General features: G+C 38.5%; 1 protein-coding gene across 3 annotated transcripts in view; it reads left to right on the top strand.

The window, feature by feature from the left end:
• The first annotated feature begins 7,816 nt into the window (after positions 1-7,816).
• Positions 7,817-13,539, top strand: part of LOC145666292 (uncharacterized) — a 326,989-nt gene continuing 321,266 nt past the window's right edge. For all 3 annotated transcript variants that reach the window (XM_081733368.1, XM_081733369.1, XM_081733367.1), the window contains exon 1: positions 7,817-8,340. In XM_081733368.1, the coding sequence (XP_081589494.1) occupies positions 7,888-8,340 (453 nt within the window). In that variant the 5' untranslated portion in view covers positions 7,817-7,887. The remainder of the gene's footprint in view (positions 8,341-13,539) is intronic.

Here is a 13,539-nt window from a genome sequence, read left to right as displayed (position 1 = left end):
AAACTGACCGAGAAAAAAAAATCGTTATCAGGCAAGTCTAACAAGCAGATTGTCGATGAGGAGATGCAGTTTCTACGTCGGGTAGAAATATAATCAGTTTCCACGCCAGAGTGCGAACGGGAATTTTCCCTTATGAATTTACAGATGACTGATATTAAAAATAGACTAAGTGCTCAAACATTGTCTATCTTGTTCATCAATGTCAATGGTGCACCGCTAGACAAACTTAAAGTAGACGAACTAGTTATTTCTTGGCTGAAGGATGGACATCATTCCGCTGCGGATGATTTACCACGAAAAAGTTCTGGAGGTCAACAGGAAATAAACCCGATATCAGATTTGTTTTAAGTTAGCAAATTAGAGTTATGGAAAATGTATACTTGTATTATTAATGGCTTATTTGTGTTATTCAACTTTGTACCTTTTTAATAAGTCTCTTCTTTCCTTTTTATAAACTAGAAGGTAAACTACTTTGAATAAATATTGATAATAGTTGCAATTATGCCTATTTGTAACTTAAATTTAACGTGGTGTTTTAGTGATTACACAAATTACAATTATAAGCATACTTTATGGAGATGCTCTCACAGAGGGTACCAGAGCACCTTTATACGCTATGAAAAACTGATTTTTCAAATCTTTTGTGAGAAAAATACTGTGAACTGAGAAATCATAACTTTTTCCATATTGTACAGGAGTATTTTCTTGCGAATATAAGTTTCGTTTGGAATGCGTTCAGAAATTAACACTTTCAAGGATACTGTCTTAGTACAAGTATATTTTAGACACGCACTAATTTCCCCCCACCTCGAAGTGTTTCAATTTCCACACTGACAAACACTTTACCATTTTATATCGTAAAGGTCAAATCCACTGTTATTGTAACAGAGTGGTGCTTGAGCGATTGACCGTAGAAATTTAAACTCCGATTAGTGACAATTTCACAGCCTTGTTTTATTACAAGTTTAAACTCTTTAGTCAGTAGAGAAGAGGCCGTCGATCATGTGTCAAAGTTGATGATGATGGATTTTGGTGAGTCAGAGGTCACAGTGGATGAAAGTGGTTCATGGTGGGTGGTAGGTCAGAGTGGGTCACGGTGGGTGGTGGTTCAGAGTGGGTCATGGTGGGTGGTGGGTCAGTGGGTCGTGGGTCAAGTTTTCATTGACCCACGCCAACTCTGTTAATAGCTTAATCACGGGTGAGATCCGATGCCATTCTGTGAATAATACTAAATAGTAGAATGTCAACTGAGAATCGAACCTCTAATTGTTGGTTCTCAGTTTATCTAAATTTTAAAGTTATTTATCACAGAATACTGTGAGAGATAAATACAAAATGAGTTGAACAGATGTAAAAACTGATAATTGACTGATAAACTTGCACTAAAATACAAATTGCTCAGCAAAGCAACGTTTTTTATAAAATAATAAATATGTGACAGTTTCGCCAACTAACTGAAGATATTGGCTTCATCAGACACTGTAAGAAGAAGTTTTATTTCCATTAGCTGTTCTCATAGCGTGTATGAAGGCTGTGTTTGAGATGTCAAGGAATCTAAGAAAAGGTCATTGTGATAAAGCTCTTTCATTGTGTTCCTGTGGTAGTTGAAGTCAACGTTGAACGCTCCATCTGTCGTCGAATTGAGTAAGTATAAACTAATAGCAAGTATAGAACTAAAACGTAGACTTGAATAATGAAGCGTGGTTGACTGAGTCTAGTGGGTCCCAGGCCCGTATCCACAGGGGGTCTAGAGGGGGCCGGGACCCTCCTAAATTTTTACTGCCCCACCTAAAATTTTCCCGGTAGGCTTGCAGATGAACTTTAATATGTTGATGAACTATAATATGGTTGGTTCGGGTCCCCCCTAACTTCTACCGCCCCCCTCCTACAATTTTAGGTTGACTACCGGCCTGGTGGGTCTTTGTATATGAAACAGAAGGGGAAGCAATTTTTCCATATTTCCTTGTCTGGAAGCTTCACATGTATGTCTGATAGAATAAAATAACTTTTGGCTTATGTCAATAGTCCGTGTTGAATTTTGGAAACAACTTTCACTTAATCCATTTAATTTAGACAGTTGGGGCCTTATGCAGAGTTGTCCTGACACATGATTAGTGCCATACTAAAGAGTTCGACTAACATGTTTCCTGTAGTACTTTAGTATGACGCTAATCATACGTCAAAACGACTCTGTATAAGGCGGAAAATGATTACATTGAAGAATTCAAATACCTGGGATTTTACTATTTTATTTGAGGCTATCATTACCACTCGATGTTTAATCTAATAAAACTAGGGAGGGAGTTTACATCACCTCATTATGTTTATGGTACCGATATGCATGATTTTATATATATATTCTTCGATCTTTATGAAACATAGCACGTGGTTTGCTTAAAATCTAAGACTAACTCCTATTGTTTGGGGTCGAAATTAAACAAATTCACCCCATCATGTTTTTTTTTCTTTTCTTTTTTTTAAGTTTAATGTCGCACGGTTATGCCCTTTAGGCTGAAGGAGAAGAATCATTAATGAAACTGAATGATTGTGAAATTAATTTTTTGCTTCTTATCGGGAATCGAATCCGACACCACGTGTACCAAAAGCACACGTGGCAGTTATTACGCCAGGAATTATATGTTGCTTGCAAATTATCAAAATTTCATGAAGTTTAATGTGCTTTTTTTTTTTTTTTTTTTTTTTTTTTTTTTTTTTTTTTTTTTTTTTTTTAGACTTCCCAGTGGAAGCTATTGTGTAGTATTGATGTAAATCAGAAGTAAAGGTCTGAATTCACACCTTAAACGTAATTTCTGTTAAAAAAACTGACTCTCAATAAACGTGCCGTAAATTTCCTTGGGGACTTACACTAAATTTCTGTTGGTTGGAATCTGGAATTGGTCGCGCATGCATTTATTCCCACATCATTAAAATATATATTCCACGATAAATTTAGTAAAACTCCTCTATATTCAAATATATAGAACTGAATTTAGTAACTAGGCTGTATTGAAAATTCAACTTTAAACGGTTCAGCTGTTTTTCCTGATTCTATCAAAAACAAGACCAGTTTCACTTCCATGTATTTATATTAGATATCCGTTTTTACTCACCACAAAATTTATGATGAATTTCTGTTTGTTGATCGGTATTGATTAATTTTATTTTGTTAAGCTCAAGAGTGATCATACAGTAACGAGATATGGATTGAACCTTCAATTGAAAGTGAAAATAGCACTTGAAGGGAGCTGCTGAAGTTGACATAGCATCCACAACCATTTTATTAATTATAAAGTAGATATTTATTAGATATTTACAGTTCTGTTGATTGAATACTTATAATTAAACAAATATACTAGTTTGCTACAATTATTATTTACGCTCTCGTTTGTACTTCCACGCCAGCTAAGTGAACAGTTTTTTTATATATGTTTTGCAATGTTGCCAACCAATGTAGCAGAAGTTTCACTGTAATGCATAGTGTTTAAAAGATACACGGTAAAACTTTCAGATAGTGATACCATGTATGCACTTCACTAGTTTCTCTGTGTTTCAAGGACGTCATTTGAAGAAGATGGGTACAATTGCCCTCCTGAGTCTTAGAAATACATATATTTTAATCAATTGTACCAAAAAGAAACGTGAAACTCTTATGTCGGTGGAGAACTTTGCGCCTTCCTCCCAGTGTTTCTTTCAGAAAAAGTGTCCGGGAGGGCATATTTAGTATTCAGGGGAGCACACTGCTAGTACTATTCCATTTGTTATTATATTATAGACGCATTATTTTGGTCTCATCCGAGGGACACTCTTAGAGCTCCGGGAAAGTGAGGTGAGGTGATTTGGAGTTTAACGTCTCTTTCAGCAGCGAGGCTGTATAAGACAGGACAGGATTAACGTGGATCATCAGATTAGGATTTAGATTTATGGGCTTTCGGCATCGAAGGCCATTTAGCCCGTCACGTTTTGAGGGATGACGTCCCTCGGCGAGCAAACTATCCGGGGAAAGGAAAGGAAGAAAGGATTGGGGAAGGAAGGAAGCGGCCTGGGACCTATAAGTTAGGTACCACCCCGGCATTTGTCTGGTGTGAATGAGGAAAACCCAGGAAAGCCTCATTCAGGGTGGCTGGCCTGAAAAATCGTTTTACACTTTTTCAACCGAGTGGCCCACCCGGGACCGCTTGCATCGAAGGTAAGAGCGTTAGCGCTGACTAACGTGGAATCCGAATCACATGAGCTTCCGCCGGGAATGGAACCCGGGTCTCCCACACCAAAGGTGCGTACGCTAACCGCTTAGGAGCTCATGGAGGAAGGGAGCCACGAAGGAGCTCCAGAGCTCCGGGAAGTACTGTCCCCTAAAACATGACTGGAAGAAACACTGCTCCCACCCCCCAAGCGAAATCTAAAATTACTTTGCTCCTGTGTTTCATAAAACTATTGGAGACTACTTGCATTTTGTTTTTTAGAAACATGTTTTTAAAATGGAGGTGTGACATTGTACATTTATCCCGTCATCATTGTCTGGTTTCAACTGAAAACAGCGGGGTTGTAAGAAAACCTCATAAAACATACACCATATTCTATCAAAATCGTGTAATTTCTATGAAAATTATGGTGGAACATATTGCGTAAATTGTAAGGGGTAGGCCAGTTAAAATTCACTTCTTCATTCTTTACTAGTGTTTACACCCAACGAGTGAGAATGATGGATAACCCTGAAAAATGTGTGCTATAATCCATGTGTGCTATAATTTTTATACGGAAGTTATTGTGAAATATGTATTTTTTAAAAAATGGGGGGGAACTATCTCTTTACTCGTCATTTACTTTAACTCTTTAGACTGGAGATCGTTAGGAAGCCTTAATTGAAATATCCCTCATATTAGTTTAAAATCAAATACATATATAGCTATAGGAAGTCATAAAGTGTATACTCCACATTGCATCAAAATTAAAATAAAAAAATCGTGAAAGTTATCAAGAAAAATAATTTTCTTATCATAATATTTATATAAAAAAAAATTTGGAGGTTCCAAGGAATTTTCCCACTTTTACCCGATTGTTGCTGACCAATTTCAACCTCAGCCAATGGACATGATCGGGATGCCCTAAAGAAATGTCAATAAAATCTCGTCTTAGAGGATAGATTAAGACAAACTCATGGCTTCTGGCTGCAAGGGCCAAATTATACCAAATGCCTCCCATATTACGCACGGGGTCTCAGGTTCAATTCCCGGTACTAATCATTAAGGTTATCCCTTTATTATTATTTTTTAATAAATAAATTTACTAAATGTGTGATTAATATTGATTGGAAATGAGTTCATTGTTCTTTGTTGCTGTTGTGTGTTGATGGGAGCTATCAATCAGGATGGCTGCAAGGATAGACGCCCTTTGTCAACAGGCGAGTTAGATAGGACCAAGACCTACATTTTAAGACAGTATCTGAACTATTGTATGTGTTCAATGCTATCCCACCGGAAATTGTGCATCAAAGGTACGTGCTCTAGTCAGTTGAAAATGAAAGGAAAAGAAGTTTTACGTCCCACGGTTATGCCGGCTAGGCTAAAGGAAACCGTGAAGATGAGAAATTAATGAGATGATGGAATGAAGAAAATGGAAGGAAACGGGAGAACCCTGAGAAAACTCACGCACACGGTGTTTGTCTCTAGACAGTTGAGTGCATCGTCGATTTGGATCCGACACAAGTGCCCCCACCGGAAATTTAACCTGGTAAAACGCCCACAGCAAGCACGCGTCTTAGCCACTAAGCCACGGAGGGGTACTAAGAGGCAAACGAGGCGATTTCAAGTTCTCACTAAACTAGCATTTCATTGTCCCTGGAGCGTTTAGTTAATATGTGGAATTATGGAACTAAAATATTTCCTCCTCTCATTTAGAGTGGGGAGTAAGCACACAAATCTGCCTCATAGCCTTTCTGCTGCTGTTGTGGCTAGGTGCGCACGGTACGGGGGCGTTCGATTCCCACTGGTTAAGATTCCACCTTAAGCCGTAGGCCCACGTCTCATATGACCTCGGTGTTGAAATGCAACAAGCTTCAATAAACAACATATCGTGTCGTGTCAAATATTGGTTTCTCAAAAGTTAAATTGGAAGTTTAATTCAGAAGCTTTTAACTGGAATAATACAATATTCTATGACAAAGTAAATACTCACACTTAATACCATTTGATGTCTACTTATTATTATTTTTCTAGTACTAATTCAACCCAGTACCCTACTGGTAATTGACAACACTGAAGAAATTCCTTAAATACTGATGATTTAGTCAATTATCCTTGCCGGCGGAAGCTCATGTGGTTCGGATTTCACGTTAATAAGTAGGTCCCGTCTCATATATCCTCGCTGCTGAAAGGGACGTTAAACTCAAAATCCACTCCACTCAATTATCTTTAATTGAAAAAAAATTAAAACAGTTTTTTACTGTCATTTCTAGACATATCTTTAGAGAGCTTTATAGCTAAATGCTCATGTGTTATCATCAGTGCCAAAGCTTCTGGGAGATCAAGGAGGCAACTGCCTCCCATTCAATTGAGTTTATTTTGAGTTTAACGCCCCTTTCAGCAGCGAGGCTATATGAGACGGGACCTACTGATTAAGTGGAATCCGAACCACATGAGATCCCGCCAGGAATCGAACCCGAGTCTCCTACACTAAAGGCGAGTACGTTAACCGCTTAACCAAGAAGGAGCTCTGCCTCCCACTCAAGTTTCCCATTGTTCGAGGAGACTCACTTCAAGATATTTTTTTTACTCCGTATGATACGATACGAACATCAATGTATAAAAGAAGCATAGAATAGGTTCAGTCATCCTCTCTCCTTAAAAAAAAAAAAAAAAAAAACGAAAATGTGATATGATTTAATTTCAGTAAAATGTCTAGTTGTGTCAAGCATGTTTTTGTCCTCTCAATTTAACTTGTAAAGTATGGAGTGAGTCTACCATACCATTTCCCAAAGAACCAAAAATAGGTAATTTAAGTAGTGTTACTGACCCATCTTTTGAACAAAATACCTTCCTAATATGAAGCATTGGGGAAGGGCACTGGCGTCTCTGGCATGTAAAATTTGGGGGGACATCAAAAAAGCGATTTAAATGGTACTATCTAGCCCAACCTGGAACGCCCGTGGGGAGGGCACGGTGGCTCAGCGGTAAAGAGCTTACCTCTGGTATATGAGGTTCCTGGTTTTATCTTCGGCCAAGTAAGTTTGTGGTGGACAACATCGTGTCCATGAGGTTTCTCGGGGATCCATGAGAGACTTCTGGAGGGCGGTGGGTCGTAATACTGCCACTTAGAGTTACTTGTAAGAGCTCCAAATTCTGGAACGGGTTTTATATATATATAAAATAAGAAAGTCTCCTCTTCTGGGGTGGCGATCACCCCGATCGTCTTCCCAGGATACGCCCCGACTCGGGGGTACTTCCGTTTAATCCCACATTCTTATTCCATCGATTCTACCATCATCATTCACTTGCCTTGATTATCCCTCTCCTTTAGCCTAAAGGTCATTTCGTGGGACGTGTAACTTGGGCCCTATTTAGTAAAGCGCTAACTAGGGCCCCTACAAGTAATAAAAATGTTTATAAGGTTTTAAATTAAATTCTAAGAGGGAGGGATTTCATAATTTTCTAGGGAACCCAAATATTAATGCTTGTCTTTCAAGGAAAAGTTCCAAGTTACTACGCTGGTTATTATCTGAAAAAGTCCAAGTTATCATGTGCGTTCTACAATAATTGTAGGTTGGCAGCACTGATCCCGTGGCACATCAACGGGCTCTGGTGTTGGTGTTTTCCCGAGTCAGCTGTGCGCTCCGTCCAAGTCATTCACCGTTGTGCTAACAGGTGTCTCTGTTGTAGCCTTAGTGGAACTATCATGGAGAAGATGTTGAAGCGAATGGGGTTGTACACTGGAAAGAAACCAGTTGACATCGAAAATAACACAGTTAAAACTTCTTGTGAGAGCGAGGGATTAATCTGTGGACATGTGTTGAGCCGTGACACCCTGGAGTATAAGCCGACGGAAGAGAAGAAGCTGGAATCCAGTGATTTTAATCCGTCGTGCGATCTCGTGAACGTGAGTGGTAGTGGCGCGGGCATGGATCAGCTGGATGACGAGAACAGCGAGGATGCTACTTTGCGACGAAGGTCCAGACGATCGCGTGTGTTTAATTTCCAAATTGATACTCATCACATCATGGAGTTCAAACCTCGGGCCTTCACTCGACGCTTGTGTGGAGGCAAAAAGCCTGATAATGAACTCTATCGCAGCAACAGCTTCAAATTTGAACGATTCGAGCGGAAGGATGAGGGAGGACTTCAAAAACAGGTAGGTGCACATTTAATTTAATTTCCGGGAAATCCGGGATCCAATATACGTAACAGCAGTTATCATAAATAGTGCGGACAGAAGGATGTGGCCAACCTTCCAGTACGTAGACATCTTTCAAAATTTCAATTATGGAAGATAAGAGATTTTATTTGTTTTTATTTCTTGCAAATAACTACTATAAAAAAGAAAGAAAGAAAGAAAGAGAGAGAGAGAATGAAAGAAAGGAGGAGGGGGAAAAAGAGTATGACTGACAGCAGAGAGTAAAATTCTACGACGACAGGTATCGAATATTCGATGCCAGGTGGCGCCATGACAACGTCGAGTAATACAAGTATAATGAATGAATGTTTTAATGCTCCATTATCGCGTTTATTCGCCGTAGGCTACTGACACGTGATTCCTGAATCAGCTTACCGTTCCCTTTACTTTATTTACTTTTATATTAGTGTAATATGTAGGTAGCTTGATGATAATTGTAACACCAAATTAGGTAATATTGTGTTATCAGTATATTGATAAAATGGAAGAAAATCCTGTCAAATAGAGTATATGAGAATAAAAATTAATACCTAAAATCGGTGGTGATTTCAGAGATTTCCTTTTGAAGGGGGTCTTTAAATACATAGATAGTAAGAAATAGTACCTGGTAATCCACATTGAGCATAAATGGAGATATGGCTCCTGAAGCGGGGGGATTCCCCCCGAGCCACCCCTGAAATCACTACCTACGTACAGCTCTGTACAGCTTTTGACAGATACAAAAACTCCGTGTTTATGAGTCTTTAATCAAACGTATCTTTTGTTCATTCGAATACGTAATCTGACCTAGGGAAGATTTTTTTTTTTTGACAAATGAGTAACGCCATGCTAATAGACATTAGTGACGTAGGTGCCTATTGTTTTGTAAAATATAGCGTTCATGGCTATTTTAAAGAAACAAAAAAATTCGACTTCCCTCGCCTTCGTTTGAGATGAAGAATTGCTACTTGAGGCACCCTAATTTAAAGGGCCCTCAATTTACTGCGTTGGATTGAATTTGTTTTGATTTGTATCACTGTCCTAAAGAAAATATTTTTGTGTTCATGAGAGCAATGCGATCTGTATCCAAGTCACAGATGGCAAAGTGTCAGCATGAGTAGGGCGAGCCAAGGAGATGCTTTTCATAATGTATGTTTTTCTTTAGTTTGTTTGTAGTTTCCAACAACGTTTTTACAATTCTGGTTCTGTATAACATTTGGGCCTAAAGTTTAAAAGTGGGTCAGAACCATGCGTCTTTGCACCGGGAATCGAGTCGTGATCTCCCGCAAGGTGAATGAGAATGAAGTATTCGTTACGACTGTTGATAACTGATGTGATTATTTTATTTCAGCTATTAGAACATTTAATAGGCAATCCAGAGTAATCAACAGTCTGTTTATTACTGAAATTCTTAGTTCATCATGTCTTAACTGAATAGCTCTCACTGAACTAATAGTTAGGCTCGCCTTTGATGCAAGTAGTCCCGGGTTGAATTCCCGGTGGGATCTAGCCCGGGGCCGGGAGCCCTAGACCTCCAGTTTTTTTTTTTTTTTTTTTTTTTTAAGTGGAAACACAATTTAAACTACTGTTTATAAACTCATAATACACCTATCATAGTCTGAGTTCTGGCTGACCCCTGCTTTTACTTTCTAGATCCGTCACTGCTGGGAGAGCATAGACATTGGAACACATTACGCCGATTTAGATTTCACTTTGAACTGTACGTCCAGGTCTCGTGCAGCCTCGATGCTGAAAGGGACACCTGGCAGGAGCTCATGTGGTTCGGATTTCACGTTAATCGGTAGGTAGACGTCTCATAGCCTCGGTGCTGAACAGGAAATTAAACTCAATATCAACTCAACTCACCTGAAAGGGACACTAAACTTTAAAAACAAACAAATGAATAAATAAAAGGGAAGATGATAAATACAAATAAACGATAATGATAGAACAGGTGGAATGAAAGAAACGAGAAGAAATACGAGAGCTTTAAGGGAGAATCCCGCATACCGTGGTGATCCTAAACTCGTGTGGCCTGGTATCGAATCCTTCGCATCAGAGATAAATGTATTACTAGTGTGTCGCTGTGCCTCCTATTATACCAGTCCTTTTTTTTTTTTTTAGGAGGGGGATCAAAGAAAAATAAGAAAACTTTAGACAAGCCAATTAAATTATTAAAAACAACAGTGGTAGGCCTAGTTTTCACAAAATCTTCTAACACTAAGCCCTTTTAATGATTAGAGTTCCTAAATTTAGTGTGATCTGGGATGCACAGATTCTCAGAACTGAAGTTGAATGCTCATCTGTCAGTCTTTCTAATACAATTCGCTGGAAATAACTCTGTTCTTCTTTCCATTAGAAATAATGTCGCGCGGCGGATACAACATTTGGGGGGGGGGCACGTCTGCCCCGCGGGTCGTAGATTGCGCATCATTGAACTATAGGCTAAACATGTACGCCCAGGTCTCATACAGCCTCGGTGCCGAATAAATCCAAAACATAATCTTTAATAATCATATTTTCCTTTTACGATTTCTTTGCTCGTAAGTTACCCAAAAATGAGTTGAGTTGATTTTGAGTTTAACGTCCCTTTCAGCAACGAGGCTATAAGATGAGACGTGGACCTACTGATTAACGTGGAATCCGAACCACATGGGATCCCGCCGGGAATTGAACCCGGGTCTCCCATGCCAAAGGCGCGTACGCAAACCGCTTAGCCACGAAGTAGCTCTACCCAAAAATGAAGTAAAATTTCTAGATTTACGTAAAATTTTCAGGATTATGCCCGTTAGGCTAAAGGAAAAATGTTTTACGTCCCACGATTATACTGGCTAGGCTAGAGAAGACGATTATGATGAGAAATGAATAAAATGGTAGAATGAAGAAAGTGGGAGGAAACGGGAGAACCCCGAGATAACTCACGTATACGCTGTTTGTCCATTACATAGCTCCCTTCGCTCGAGTGTTAGGCTAAAGGAGACAGATGAATAATAAAAATGAATGATTGTGGGATGAGAATGTGAGAGGAAGATGGACCACCACAAACTCACGTGTCCAGAGATCGAACCAGGGACTTATCTCACTAGAGAAGAGCGCTCTGCTATTGAGCCGCCTTGTACCACCCTTAAGCCATTTCAGTTCGTGACAGTAGTAACCCAATTTTTTCTCTTGAAATAAAAGTTTTAAGTAAATAATTTAAAACACGATTTCATCATTTGTTTGTTTATTGCTAATTTTGCACGCTTAAATGTTATGTAGAAACACAGATATCATAGTCACATGAAAATTAGTTAATTAGATTTATCTTTTTTCAGTAAGTCGGTCAGGATCGGCGTGTTAAAAATGTGTCTATGTATGTGATGCAATAAGGAACCAGGGGAGATTTTTGCGGAAGGAAAAGGGGCGTGAAATAAAATGGGAGTTCTTCTATTTGACAGATAGGAAAAATAATTACAAAACTTAAAATCGTGGGTTTAAAACTAATGCCTACTCGTTAAACGGTGTTACTAGCGCATTCGGAGTTGCAGACATCCAAAACTTTTAATTTTTCGGAGAAGAGAAATCATAGAACGAGAAATCCGTCGAAATATCTCTTAATTTGTTTTTGTTCTCTTCTCTTTGACAGCATGAAACGAGGTAATCTCATAAAAATTTAAGAATTTTCATTTCTGACAGGTGGATTACGTTTCAGTGGACTATAGTAATGAATCTTTGAATAAGCATCACTCGTACGGTGACAGTCGACTAATGGGTACCAGTTAAGAGTAAAATTTAACTCATCAAAAAGTATATATTTTTAATTAAATATTTCACCCAAAAGCATCTACGAAGCTCTCGAAATATGAATGTGAAGAAGAATGAACAATATTAATTAGCTATTATATTGGACGTACTAGGAACAGTAGATGAAGAAAGGTAATTAAAATGAAAAACTGATAAGAGCTATGATAGAATAAGCGGTGGAAGGAAAAATATGAGAGGTAGAGGACTACTACATTTCAAGGGCGTGTTACGACAGGTAACCGTTAGACAATTATAATCTGATCACCTGAAAACCGTAGTCACTTTTGTCAAATGTAATAAAATATTCGATGATGATGATACCGTCAAAAGTATAGGATCTTATTAGATTTCCCAATCCCATACCTTTGCTTTCTCGACGGTAAATACTGTGAGCGCTCTGAAAATACGATTGTAGTTAAAATTTAGTACCTTCCAGAAGTTTATATTTTAAAGGTTCTGGAATAAGGGACTACCTCATGGTTCATATCCTGTCAACAAGAACTTCTAGGAAGGTTATATATATATATATATATAGGAGAGGCATATATGATGTAATAGTAGTTTTTACATCTGAATTGACAACCCCTTTCCCCTTATATGGTGCTTGATGAATACAAAGGACGTCAGATGTTCCTCTTCCATCTTTTTGAAATCTAATTACTTGTGAGAAAGGATATGTTTTAGTTTAACGTCTTATACATATTCGCTGTAGGCTAAAGAAGAATGGTGATTAATGAAAGGAATCAATAGAATGAGAATGTGGGAGGATCCCGAGAAAAGTGATGGACGTGATGTTGTCCACCACGAACCCAATTATTTTCGAGCTTTCCTTCTGATGATCGGACATGTTAGAAATTATAATGAAAAGAAGGTCGTTTAATTAATTAGTTTTTATGATTGATTTTGTGCAGTTTAACATTACTTTCCGTCAATGGACCTAAAAAAATTTAGTGTGATTAGAGCCATATGTGCGTGTACCCCAGTTTGATTCTGGGGTCACGTGAATAGAAAGTAAATATGAGAACATTTTAAATATTGTATGATATTCTGATCATTCAAATGAGGGTTCGATGCTTGAACGTTTCGGAGTACGCAGTTCTCTTCTTTGTTTATTGAAGTTCACCGACCCTTTACAGCACCGAAGGTATATGAGACGTAGAACTACAATTTGAAGTGGAATCTAAACTACCGTAATTCGTTCAAATTTCAATGATTTCCCGCCGGGAGTCGAACTCGGGACAACGTGCATCAAAGGCGCTGTCATCAGTCGTTAGACCAACAGTCAGGCCATTTCGTGCTTTTTGTAGCGTGTGATTCCGGGTTTGATTTTCAGGTTCCATATTCAACCGTATACCTTTCTTTTTCATATAACTTTTGCGCTAGGAAGGGCTAAAA

The sequence above is a fragment of the Thermobia domestica genome, chromosome 12 (genome assembly GCF_964235325.1).
Source record: "Thermobia domestica chromosome 12, izTheDome1.hap1.1, whole genome shotgun sequence".
NCBI classification, from domain to species: Eukaryota; Metazoa; Arthropoda; class Insecta; order Zygentoma; family Lepismatidae; genus Thermobia; species Thermobia domestica.
The sequence above is the reverse complement of the archived record's forward strand: the minus strand, read 5'-3'. Positions and strand labels throughout refer to the sequence as shown.